Below are 12,936 nucleotides of genomic sequence, written 5' to 3' on the forward strand. Positions count from 1 at the left end.
AGAGCAGACCATGGACAGGGGCAGATTACAGCAACATCCACCCATGCTTTCAGAGCCCTATTGCCTTTCCTACCCTATTGTTACCCCCACAGAATAGGAGCCCGCTCTCTTTGTAATAATCTTGTGATTCCAAGTTGCCAACAAACCTGTCTTCTTTGTTCTTGGAAGATTATTTGAGAACTTCCTATGTCCAGTAAGTGTTTCAACTATAGAAGGCAGCCCCGTGAAGGACTGGCATTTTGTTGTTGCTGCTTGCTTTCTGTTTTGTTTTGTTTTAAATTTCTAGTTTCGTTGCTTACCAAAAATTGTCAGAACTATAAATTTTTCCTCTTTTTTTTCCCTTTCTACTTCAATGTCAGGGCACTCACTACCCTCAGCATACCATCAATAGCAAAACACAACAACCACAACAACAAAAGTTTCAACATTTTTTCCTCTGGAAACCTATATTGGGCACTCAAAATATTTTTTCTATTATACTTGCTCCGATGGTCTGAAAATTTCAGAAGTTTATTTTGATTTTTTATTGTGGGTGGTATTTATGTTTCACCTAAGTAAAGTAACTAATACCAACCAAGCTCTAATGCAGATGTCAGTTAATATTATTAAAAGGAATATATTACCCTGATACATTTAATAGCTTTAATGAGATATAATTCATAAATCATGAAATTCTCCTACTTAAAGCAAACAATTCAATGCATTTTTAGAGTATCCACAGACTTGTGCAACAGTTGTAATCCAACATAAGGACATTTTATCACTACCAGAACAAAAGTCTACACCCTTTAGTAGTAACTCCACATCTCCCTCCGTCTCTTTCATCCTAAGCATTCACTTATCCTTATTCCTTTATTTATTTACCTATTCATGACATTTAATGCAAATGGAATCACATTATATGTGATCTTTTGTAACTTGCTGCTTTTGTGTGGCATAATTACTGATAATGCAGAATTAATGGCTGTCAGTTTGATATATTTTATGTCTTCTCTGTTATTTGTTCTATTATCTTCCATTATCTTCTTTCTGCAAAAGAATAGGTATTTTTGGTATAGAATTTTGATGTCCTTTTTTACGATACAATATTGGTTTTTAGTTATTTTCTTACAGTCTTTTCTTGGAATAATAAAATTGAAGACCACAAAAGAAAATAATGAGCATTCCTATGCAGGTACTATATTAAATAGAGAAAATCTATATATGGTACAAATTTACATTAAGTATACTAAAATGAATATTCTGTTCTCTATTCTCTAAATATAAATCTACATAATTCTATTTCTCCTACTCAATTTAAAATGCACCTTCAAAAGGCAGTATTTATATAATTTCATTGCTGAGTGAATAATGTATAATGATGTAATTTGTGTAATATAGTAAACTGGTGAAAGAGAAAAAGAGGGGAGATATTTTGGAGTAAAATTAGTATATCAGCTGAAAGTCAGTTAGCATTAATATTAGATTTTTTTAATTGAAGAGCTTACCTTTTCTGCAGTGTATGCTTTAGGTGATTTTGTCAATGATGAATTGACTGTAGAATGTTGATTCATTTCTAGCCTCTCTGTTCTCTCCATTTGGTCTATATGCTTGTCTTTATTTTCTATAGTAAGTCTTGAAATCTGGTACTGTGTGGCCTCAAGATCTGTTCCTTTTGATTTTGAACTCTGTGAAGTCACAAGTGCTTCCATATGAATTTTAAGATTGGTCATTGATAGTTTCATGAAATTTCATTAAATCTAAAAATCAATTTGAGTAATATGGATATTTTATTTATTTATTTGAAAGTCAGAGTTACACAGAAAGAGAGAGAGAGAGGCAGAGAGAGAGAGAAGTCTTCCATCCAATGGTTCACTCCCCAGAAGGCCACAATGGCTGAAGCTGTGCCCATCTGAAGCCAGGAGCCAGGAGCTTCTTCCAGGTCTTCCATGTGCATGCAGAGGCCCAAGGACTTGGGCCACCTTCTACTGCTTTCCTAGGCCATAGCAGAAAGCTAGATTGGAAGTGGAGCAGCTGGGACTCGAACCCGCACCCATATGGGATGCCAGCACTGTAGGCGGCAGCTGTTCCTGCTACACCATGGTGCTGGCCCCAATATGGATATTTTAATAATATTCTTCTAATCCAAAAGCTGTCTTTCCACTTTTTGCTTGTGTTCTCTAATTTCATTCATTAAGATTTTTTGTAAATGTTCATTATGGAAGTCTGTCACATTCTTGGTTATATGTATTCCAAGATATTTTATTTTTGTAGCTTTCATTACCGGAATTACACTTATAATTTCTTTCTCAGCTACTTCAATTGCTGTTGTATTAAAGTTTCATTGATGTTTGTTAATTTTCTATCCTTTGCCCTCAGTTAAGTCTTTCATTATTTTTAAGAGTCTCTTGGTAGAGACTGGAAGAGGAGCAACCGGGACAGAGTCCAGCGCCCCAACTGGGACTAGAACCTGGGGTGCCAGTGCTGCAGGCGGAGGATTTTCCTAGTGAGCCGCAGTGCCGGCCATGACTTCCCCCTTTTCTATTAATGCACCTTTTATTATTTTTTCTTGCCTAATGGTTCTGATTAAAATTTCTAGTACTATGTTGAATAAGAGTGGTGAGCTCTTATTGCCTGGTTCTGGATCTTAGAGGAAAAGCTTTCAGCGTTTTCTCCACTCAACATGACATTGACTGTGGGTTTGTTTTGTAAATATCTGCTACCATATAAGTTTTTTACAGCTTTTTAAGTATGCCTATAAGGGAATGTAACTATGTCATCATAAAGAAAATAGTACTTTCACATTTCTTAGATATCTATATTAACTTAGAGGGTTTTTTTAAAGATTTATTTATTAATTTGAAAGAGAGTTACAGAGAGAGGTGAGACAGAAAGTGAGCTCTTCTATCTGCTGGCTCACTCCCCAAATGCCCACAATGGCCAGGGTTGGGCCAGGCTACTGCCAGGAGCCAAGAACGTCCGGATCTCCCTCGTGGATGCAGGAAGGAGTCCAGTGACTGGGGCCATCTCCACTGCTTCTCAGGTGCATTTGTAGGGAGCTAGATCAGAAATCGGACAACCAGTACATGAACCAGTGCTCATATAGGATGCCAGCACAGCAGCCCACCACTTAACCAGCTGTCCACAGTGCCAGGCCCCAAAACAAAGACCTGTACAATCTTGCCCCAACCTATAGATATTTCAAGTTAGTGAATTTTATTAAAAACAATCTAATTTTTGATTACTATGAGCATATGAACCAACATATCATGTATTAATGTTAACATCTTTGAAACTGGAATATATCTTCACAATACATATTAATTACTTTGTCAGAGTTTAATTGAGAACTTTTGCACCCTATACGTGTTTCCTATAGATTAATAACTAATTATCATAAGCATTTATTATGCTATAGCTTAGCGGTCAGAAGTCTAAACTCAGGTGCTGCAGGGTTGTATTCCTCCTGAAGACTTCCATTTACTTGCCTTTTTCAGCTTCTAGAGGCTGCCTAAATCCCTTCTCTCATGGCCTGTTCTTTGCATTAAACCCAACGTCTGCATTCACCTTCATAACGCTATTTTGTTTTAACTTCTTGCTTCTCTTTTATAAGGGCCCTGGGAGGACCCTTATGACTATACTTTAGGTCCCCCAGATAAACAAAGATAATCTTGACACATTAAGATCCACAGCTTTTTCACTTTGGCAGTTTTTCTTTGCCATATAAGATAAGTTTCACAGATTTCTGGAATTATTACCTGGATAGTTTTGGCCGGATTGAGGGTAAAATGGTGGGAGAAGTGTGATGGCATTATTCCCTCTATCATCCTAGCCTTAGTGGTAGATAAAATGAAGTGAGATGTTATAATCAATGAAATACGGTAATGTTTCTTCATCCCTGCATTCTATATTCCATTCATATTGATTTGGTTTAGATTCTCTGAACTTTTTCACCTCATGAACTTACTCTTCCTATAAATCCCTCCCTTCTTTCCCTATCTCATTTGCCTAATTTTGTTGCTGTGTAGTAATTCGGTATAACACGTGTTCATTATCACCTGTTCAGGCAGCTTCCCAGTGACATTTAATTTGTTCTGTTTCTCCTTATATTTGCTTGCATTAGGTTGTTGTACTGTACAAGAAGTTAACATGAATTAGAGATTTAAAACAACTCACATTGATTATTTCACAATTTCTAAATGCCCATTGCTTTAGTGTTTTGTTTTTGTTGTTGTTGTTGTTGTTGTTGCTAGATTTTGTTTATTTGATATTTAGAGTTTCAGAGAGAGAGAGAGAGAGAAAGAGAGAGAGAGAGAGAGAGAGAGAGAGAGAGAGAGAGAAGAGATCTTTCATGTGCTGGGTCACTCCCCAAATGCCATAACAGCCAGGGCTGGGCCAAACCAAAGCCAGGAGCCTGTAGCTTCTTCCAGGTCTCTCACATGGGTGCTGGGACCCAGGCGCTTGAGCCATCCTCCAGTGCTTTCACAGGTGCATTAGCAGGGAGCTGGATGGAAACTGGAGCAGCTGGTCCTTGAACCAATGCCAATATAGGGTGCCTGTGTCACAGGCTGCAGCTTTATCCACTGCACCACACCTCAGAACCCTCTTTTTCTCAGGTGCTCACTGTCTCACAAGAGTAAAATCAAGTTGTCAGCCAGGGCTGGAGGCTAAGGCCCGGGTTCTTCTTTGTTGTTGGTAGAATTTAGTTTCTCATAATTTTACAAATCTGGTCTTGTTTCCTACTAGCCTTCTCCCTGGCATATTTTCAGCCTCTGGGGTCCAGTGGCACTCCTTTTATGTACCACTGTACACAACACAGCTTTAATTTTACTTCTTCAAGCAAGAAGGAGATTGCCCAGAATGCTTTTAAAGCCTCATCTATTTTGGTGATTCTTACCCACAGTAGTGTAGCTGATTAGCCCTCTTTTTATTTTTTCCACATTTATTTATTTGAAGGGCAGAGTTACAGAGAAAGATGGAGAGAGAGAGAGAAAGAGAGAGATCGAGAGATTGAGAGATCAAGAAATTATCCATCCTCTGGTTCACTCCCAAAATGGCTACTATAGCCAGGGCAGGACCAGGTCAAAGCCATGAGCTAGGAGCTTTTTCCATGTCTCTCATTTGGGTCCAGAGCCCACAGATTTTAGTCATCTTCTAATGTTTTACCAGCTGCATTAGCAGGGGACAGATTTGGAAGTGTAGCAGCCATCACATAAACTGGTAGCCATATGAGATGCCCGCATTGCAGGTGGTGGCTTTATCTACTGTGCCTCTGTTTTGATTAGGGATTTTAATTATATTCACAAATCCTTTTCTACAGTATAACATATCATAATCACAGGAATGATGTTCTATCATATTTACAAATCTCATTGACATTTGAATAAAGTAAATTATATAGTATATATACTGCTATTGGATATCTAGAAGTCAAATTGGATTCTGATCACAAGGGACTCTTTTTTCGTGAGAAACTGACCTTGTTTTCCCCTTATTACACTGCATTGATTTGTTTATCTATTTGAACCCCTCATTGTTATAACCCTATGATCTACCACAGTGTTTGTCACATACTAGGGATTCATTACTTATTTACATAATGATTAATATACGAATTACTGTGTTATGGAGCTACAGGGAATTTGTGTATATTCTGCAAAGAGAATATCGGGAGCATTTTCTCAAGTGAGTAAGAATTGTTCAACTTCATAATGGATTATATGCAGGAAATTATTTTCAAAGCAACAGCTAAATTAACTTTCCACTAACAAAGCAAAATACCTAGTCTCATAATTAAATATTTAGAAGAAGATAATTATAAATAAAGGGTATGCATGAGAAATTTTCCTTAAAGGCAATCCATTTTTCTTATGTATGGGTGACAGATATTTATTCAGTGCAACTTCCCTTATTTTACAAAGGAAAAAAACTCACATTATTATAAAATGGTATCCAAAAAGATATCAAATTCAATACATTTCAATCTCATAATGGTTTAAGAGAAAGGAAAAGGCCTTGCTCCTATTTGAGTTCTTCATGGTTCCTGCAAAGGTCTTGCAATAAGAAGCCATTTATTAGATTGTTTTAGTGGAGGAAATACTTATTTCTATGTCCTTGAAAAGTAGCTTCATATTTTTTTCTTTATTGTTTTCTTTTACTTAATTGTAAATTCAAGTCCCAAGTATTAATTTAGTACAATTTGGCCCTTATTTTGTGGACACTAGTTATATCATTTTAGTTCCTTAACTATACACATGTTGATACTTTCAGCAGGTCCTAGGTTGGCCTCCTCATCTTTGTTCCTTTGGTTGGAGTTGGGAGAAATACAGAAATCTCAGGATTTTCAAATTGTTATACTGCCTCTGTATTTCTGAGCTTTGACACTTCATCCCTTGCCTCAATTCTTTATATTATCCCCTCATTACCGTAGTTGTCACATTAATGAGAAATCTGAAAATTCAAGGACTAAATTATTACTGGACATTGTGTGTGTATGTGTGAGTGTGTGTGTATGTGCGTGCGTGTGTGTGTGTGTGTGTTTAAGGTATCAATCAGGCACTTTTAGAAGCTATGTTTATAAATATATGATATTATATATATATATATATGCATGTCAGACATTTTAGTGAAAGAAAGTCAACATTTAAATGTTCTCCAAATAGCTAATATCTAAATATATTTACTATGCTTTGAAAATTGGCACCTGTATATTCATTTTGTTTTTCTGTCCTCACTTTTCGTTGATGTGGACTCTCTAGGATCAAGCCACAGTATTTCTTAGCCCTAAATATCCCTGTGCATTTCACACAATGACAATCACTTTATCTAGTTACATTTTTGGAGAAAACATAACACTTAATTTCAGGACTGAGATTTCCTATTAATATTAAAGGCTTTAATGCAGTGATTTTTTTTTCAATGTTTACTTGTTTTTAGAATAGCAACAAATCTATCAAGCAAAGCTTATGTTGATAGCAACCTCGGGGATACCAGAAAGAAAACATAACAAGCATCGAATCATTAATAATGTACATTATTAATTACAATGTCTTCAGAAAATATTGCTGAACAAGAAGTGGGGAATATAAAGAAACAAAATGATATTTAAATGGGTGTTATCACTTAATATCCCTGCCTGCTGGTACTTTGTTAGATGAAGCATAGAAATCACAAATAACTTTTCTTTCTTAAATTGTAGCGCAGAGAGCATCACCATGATAATGTGGAAGAAAACTATGAGTCACTGCATAGAGACTAAATTGAATGCATTAATGCACAAATACAGCAAATAAATGATAGCACTGACACTTTGATTCTTTCCTTTCCAGGATCTCACTGTGAATTTGGGCCTTGTGAGCCTAAAAATCCTTGTGAGAATGGAGCTATCTGCAGAGAGAAAATGGATCTGGAAGCATTTCCTCTTGGGTTCCAGTGCCAGTGTGGGGAAGGTTTTGCAGGTCCACGCTGTGAAGTCAATGTCGATGAGTGTAGTTCTAACCCTTGCCTGAACGGATACTGCTATGACAGTGAGTCCACTAAGCCACTGCTGGGGTTGTTGTAGGCTACTCTAACTTAGAACCTGGCTTGTTAATGGAAGAGCTCAGAATATAGCCATGTTTAATAACTGAGTTTAGCTCGCCTTGTATATCAGTGCCAACGGCAATTATTTTCACTTAGCACCCAAACTTCTGACAATTATTTATGCTGTTTTGAGTCACAACTATAACAAATGAAAAATTTTTAAGATTTATATATTTGTTTGAAAGAGTTACAGAGAGGGAGAGACATAGAGAGAAAATGAGGAGAGGGGAAAGATGGATAGCTTTCATCCATTGGTTAATTCCCCAAATGCCCACAATAGCCAGGGATGGGCCAGGTCGAAGCCAGGAGCCTTGAACTCCATCTAGGTCTCCCACGTCGGTGGCAGCACCGAGTATTTGGACCATCTTCTGCTGCTTTTCCCAGGCACATTAGCAGGAAGCTGGATTGGAAATGGAGCAACCAGGGCTCTAACCAGTGCCAATATGGGATGCCAGTGTCACAGGCAGTGGCTTAACCTGCTATGCCACAATGACAGTCCCCCAAAATGATGAACTTTAATGAGATGCGACTTCTATATTTTGATGATAGTGTTAACCATTTCTTACCTTGTTTTGAATGGTAGAATTTTTAAAGTCCTTACTAGTAGGCAGGGGAAAATATTTTCAAATTATTTTTCTGAACAAGGATTAATATCCAGAACATATTAGATATCCTAGAAACTTGATAATATAGAAAAATTAATCTAGTTAAAATGGGAAACTGATGTGAATATACAGTTAATAAAAGAAGAAATTCAAATAACCAGCAAGTTTATGAACAAATACTCAACATTAGTTTTTGGGAAATGGTAATAAAAACAACAAGAGTTATTCTTACCTCACTTAGGATGGCTATTATCAAAAAACAAAAAATAACACATGTTGGCAAGGATGTGAAGAAAATGGTACTCTTATACCTGTTGGTGAGAACCTAAATTAGTATAGCCAGTATGGAGGTGTCTTAAAAAACTAAAAATAGGGTCCAGCATTGTGGTGCATTGGCTTAAGCCACTGCCTGTGACTCTGGCTCCCCCTAAATACTGGTTTGAGACCCAGTTGCTTTGCTTCTGATCCAGCTCCCTAAAAATGTGCCTGGGAAAGCAGAAGATGGCCAAACACTTGGAACCTTGCTCCCCACGTGGGAGTCCTAGATGGAGTTGCTGGCTCCTTGCTTTGGAATGGCCTAACCCTGACCATTGTGTTTATTTGAGTAGTGAACCAACGTATGTATGATCTTTATGTCTCTCCCTTTTCCTGTCACTCTGCCTTCAAATAAATGAATATAAATCTTTAATTTGAAAACAGACAAAAAACTTAAAAACAGATCTACCATAAGATCTAGCAATTCTACTTACAGCTATATATCCACAAGGAACAAAATCAGCTTATCAAAATGATATCTACATTTCCATTTTTAGTGCAGCACTGTTCAAAATAGCCAAGATCCAGTATCAACCAAATGGTCTACAGCATTTGGATGCATAAATGAAATGAAGTAAATTCTTGGTGAAATTTTATTCAACCTTAAAGAAAAATCCTGTCATTTGCAGCAAAATGTATAGGACTTTAGTACATTGTGTTAAGTGAGATAAGTCAGTCTCTGAAAGACAAATACCTTATATTAGCATTCTCTGTGGAAGCTGAAATAATTGATCTGAATGCAAAATAATAATTACTACAGGTTAGGCTGTTGTATGTGTTTAGGGTAGGAGGCAGGAAGAGAGAAAGTCTAGATAACACACTCAGGCAGAAGTAATAAACTCTATTGCGCTACCAGACAGCAGTTCACAATAACTATCACATATTTCATTAAGAACTGTCAGAGATGAGGTCAACATCTCCAAACATAGGGAAATGATAATTGAAAAAGATTCTAATTGCTCTGGTATGATATACATGCTATGTGCATGTATTGAAATGTTACTTTGTGCCCTATAAACATGTACAATTATTAAATGTTAATAAAAAATTAAATAATTGAAAAAGTGTTCATTATAAATCATCCTGAAATGGACATTTATATATATGCATGTATATATGTGTGCTTTTATGCATATGGTAAGTTTTAGGAGTGAAATGAGCACCTCAAAATGCACAAGTTCTTTTAAAAATATCGTGAAAATTTTAATTGACATATGGTAATTGTTCCTATTTATGGGGTTCAGTGTGATATTTAAATACATGTATGTAGCAATCATATTAGGATAATTGGCATACCTGTCACCTCAAATGTATCTCATTTCTTTGTGTTGGAATATTCTAAATCTTGTCTACTTGCTGTTTTTAAATATTCAATTGATTGTTCTTAACCTTAGTTACCCTATTTGGGAATACACATTTCTAGTTTTAATATGTATCAATATATTTTTCTCCAAAAGACTGAAGTTACTTATTCTCATTAACGGTCTATGATGCTGGTTTTTGTATACCTTCTATAACTCCATGTACATCAATGTATAGTTTCAAAATTTCACCCTGTGATATTATGAAATATGCATTTTGTTTCATTCTCTGTTTCTGACAAACAACTCCTGAAACCTTTGGTGTCTCCAGAGTGATGTCTTTTGTACCCTAATGAGTTGGCTGCTACCTGGCTGTCCTTGGGTATGTTCAGTTTCAGGGCTAGTTACTGGAAACACCTAGGCAAGATTAGAGGTTTGTCTCAACTCCCAACCTTCCACGATGGGAAAGTGGCCAAAATTTAAATTGATATCCAATGTTCAGTGATTCCTGTGTAATGATACCTCCACTAAAAGAAAATCAAAAGAACTGATTTCAGAGAGCTTCTTGATATCTGAATGCATGGAAGTGGCTGGAACGTGGTGAACCTGAGGATGGCAGGGATGCTGTTCCCTTACTTTCCCCTATACTTATCTTCCACTGATTGTTCATTTGTATTCTTTGTATTTCCTCATAATGTACTAGTAAAGATTAAAAAGAGTAGAATTCATTATTACTTGTGTATACATATGTAGACACACATACGTGTTTCTTCCTGCTGAAATATATTTCTGAAGGAATATAAATTTATAAAGAAAAGAAGGCAAGGCAATAAAACAGGTAAAACAGAAGGAAAGAAAGGAGTAAAAAGGAGAAAGAAGAGAGAGTGAATATGCAGGATAAACTGGGCATGACATGATGTTGTAAACTAAATAGTTTAGAAGTATGAAGAGGGGAAAAAAGCTCTAAGCATACTAAAGATTTTCCATGTTATTTTATCTTCCCTTTTCCCTTAAAATAATTTCTACATGAACCTCCAGTAAATTAATGAGGTAAAAATAGTATTATGTAAAAAACACATTTCAATGGAAAGTCATTTGTTGTCATATATTATCACTTTATTCAAGCTATTAATTCTTTTTTCTTTTCTTAAAAGTAAGGCTCTAAACATGCATGTCCTTAGGGAAGAAAATAGATTTCATAAATAGGGTGAGGCAATTTGGATATAAAGCAACAGGTAGCGGTGGGTCCTTAGCAAACCGGAACATCTACTTAGATACTAATCTGAGATTAACTTTTCTAACACTGAGAAAGTGTAACAAAATAGATCAGTGACCTCTAGGTTACTATTTGCTACTCCTGATGTAAATCATCATTGCCCTAATTTCCACTCCCCTCCAAATTTTGGTCCTTTAAAGATTGTGTTTTTAAATATTATGAAATTCTCAAATTATTTTGAAGTAAACTGGTATTATATTATCTCATTGCTCAAACTTTAAGATGTTTGATAATGCTAGGAATGACTCTCAGATTCCTGGTGCTCACTGTGATAAAAATAAAGAAAGCAGAGTGGTAGGTCTGAAAGAAAAGTTAGAGGCTTTTATTTAATATTCTGGGAGCCTTAATATAATGGTCATATGTAGATGATTTTAAATTAAGCAATTTGAATACAAATCTGGGTAGGTTAATTGATATAAAAGGAACCTATTTATCATATGTATTATGCACTGCCAAATGAAATATAAAAAACAAATTGAGCATTTTGCAAACTATTATAAGTCCATTTTAATTGTTCTTTCATGTATAATTGAAATCCTTTAAGTTAAATAGAACTTAGCAAGTAAGACATTTAGAATATATCATGGATGACTGTGTAATAGACCATTAAATGTACAATTCAAACTTCCTTTGTTTAAAAGTGAAATGCAATGAGTACAGCAGTTTCAGGGTAATTGGCAGTAGACACCTGTATTACGGTTAAAGGAATACTAAGAGCTTTGTTCCCGTTGTTTCAGTGATTGCTGGCTTTTCCTGCCTCTGCAGTCCAGGCCATGCCGGACTGCGATGTGAACATGACATTGACGACTGTCTCCTGCATGCCTGTGAGCACAATGCTACCTGTGAAGACCTGCACCTTGTGAGTATCCGCTGTCCTTACCAATACATCCTAATGTGGAGTAACCAGTCTAACCTGCACCAGGGTAGTGTGCTTTCGCCTCTACAGTGTCTCAGCATGCACACTTCTTCATGTTAGAAAACAGAAACTCAAGCAGTAATGTTAATAGAAATAACAGATGCTTGTCACCAATTGTCACTGGCTTAAAAGTTATATAAAAAGCAATTCACACTTTAAAATTCACAACTATTAGCAGCCTGTCTTGCAGGCACCTATTTTTCTCTGAATCAAAATACTATACACACTTAAATATTTCAGTGTCATTCATTAGGTTAAATTTTACTTTGATTTCCATCTCATGCTCTACACTTCCATCATTTCCTTCATTCATCTGTGTTGGTGGTGTCCTTTCAGTACACATTCATTTGTCATCACCTTTGTCACAAGCATGTGCCATTCTGCCTTAAATGGACTGTGACACAGTTGGAAAATCAATGGGATCGCCTCAGGCTCCTCATTTCTCAGAAAGCCTGACATAAAAAATATCTACTCATGGTGGACTCACTCACTGACTTGCTTCAGAAAATAAATGACATACTATGCAAGTTAATGCTGTGATGCTAAAATAGGCTCATAGTTTATTCTTCAGCAACAGAATAGATTTTTACAAAAAGACTCCAGTAGGTGAAGTTAGATAATAAGGTTTTGAAGAAGGAACCTATTTTCCTCAACATATTTTGACTATCAATGCACTGACTTGTTTGTTTTTATAATGAAAGCATAATTTGTGTCACACTGTTTCTTTTCCACAAGGAAAGCAGACACCCAGAGCAATAATTATAACTGACATTTGAATATCTGTGACCACAAGCCGAGATGATCTATAGGTTAATAAGCCACTGTTCAGTTATGCGTAACTGCCTGTTGCTTCATCTCTGTTTGTACCAGATGCATTATCTAAGGCAGTCATGCTAATCTCATCCTACTCTGAGGGATCCCTTTAGGAACGTGTATGTGGCCATATGTTGGTCTCAGGCAACA

At 36.2% G+C, this 12,936-nt stretch overlaps 1 protein-coding gene across 1 annotated transcript in view; it reads left to right on the forward strand.

The window, feature by feature from the left end:
* EYS (eyes shut homolog) overlaps positions 1 to 12,936 on the forward strand; it is a 1,404,981-nt gene that overhangs the window by 34,910 nt on the left and 1,357,135 nt on the right. Inside the window, exons 2-3 of the mRNA XM_070074646.1 lie at positions 7,308 to 7,505; positions 11,795 to 11,916. Coding sequence (XP_069930747.1) covers positions 7,379 to 7,505; positions 11,795 to 11,916 — 249 coding nt within the window. The 5' untranslated portion in view covers positions 7,308 to 7,378. The remainder of the gene's footprint in view (positions 1 to 7,307; positions 7,506 to 11,794; positions 11,917 to 12,936) is intronic.

The sequence above is a fragment of the Oryctolagus cuniculus genome, chromosome 5, assembly GCF_964237555.1.
Source record: "Oryctolagus cuniculus chromosome 5, mOryCun1.1, whole genome shotgun sequence".
Classification (NCBI taxonomy): Eukaryota; Metazoa; Chordata; class Mammalia; order Lagomorpha; family Leporidae; genus Oryctolagus; species Oryctolagus cuniculus.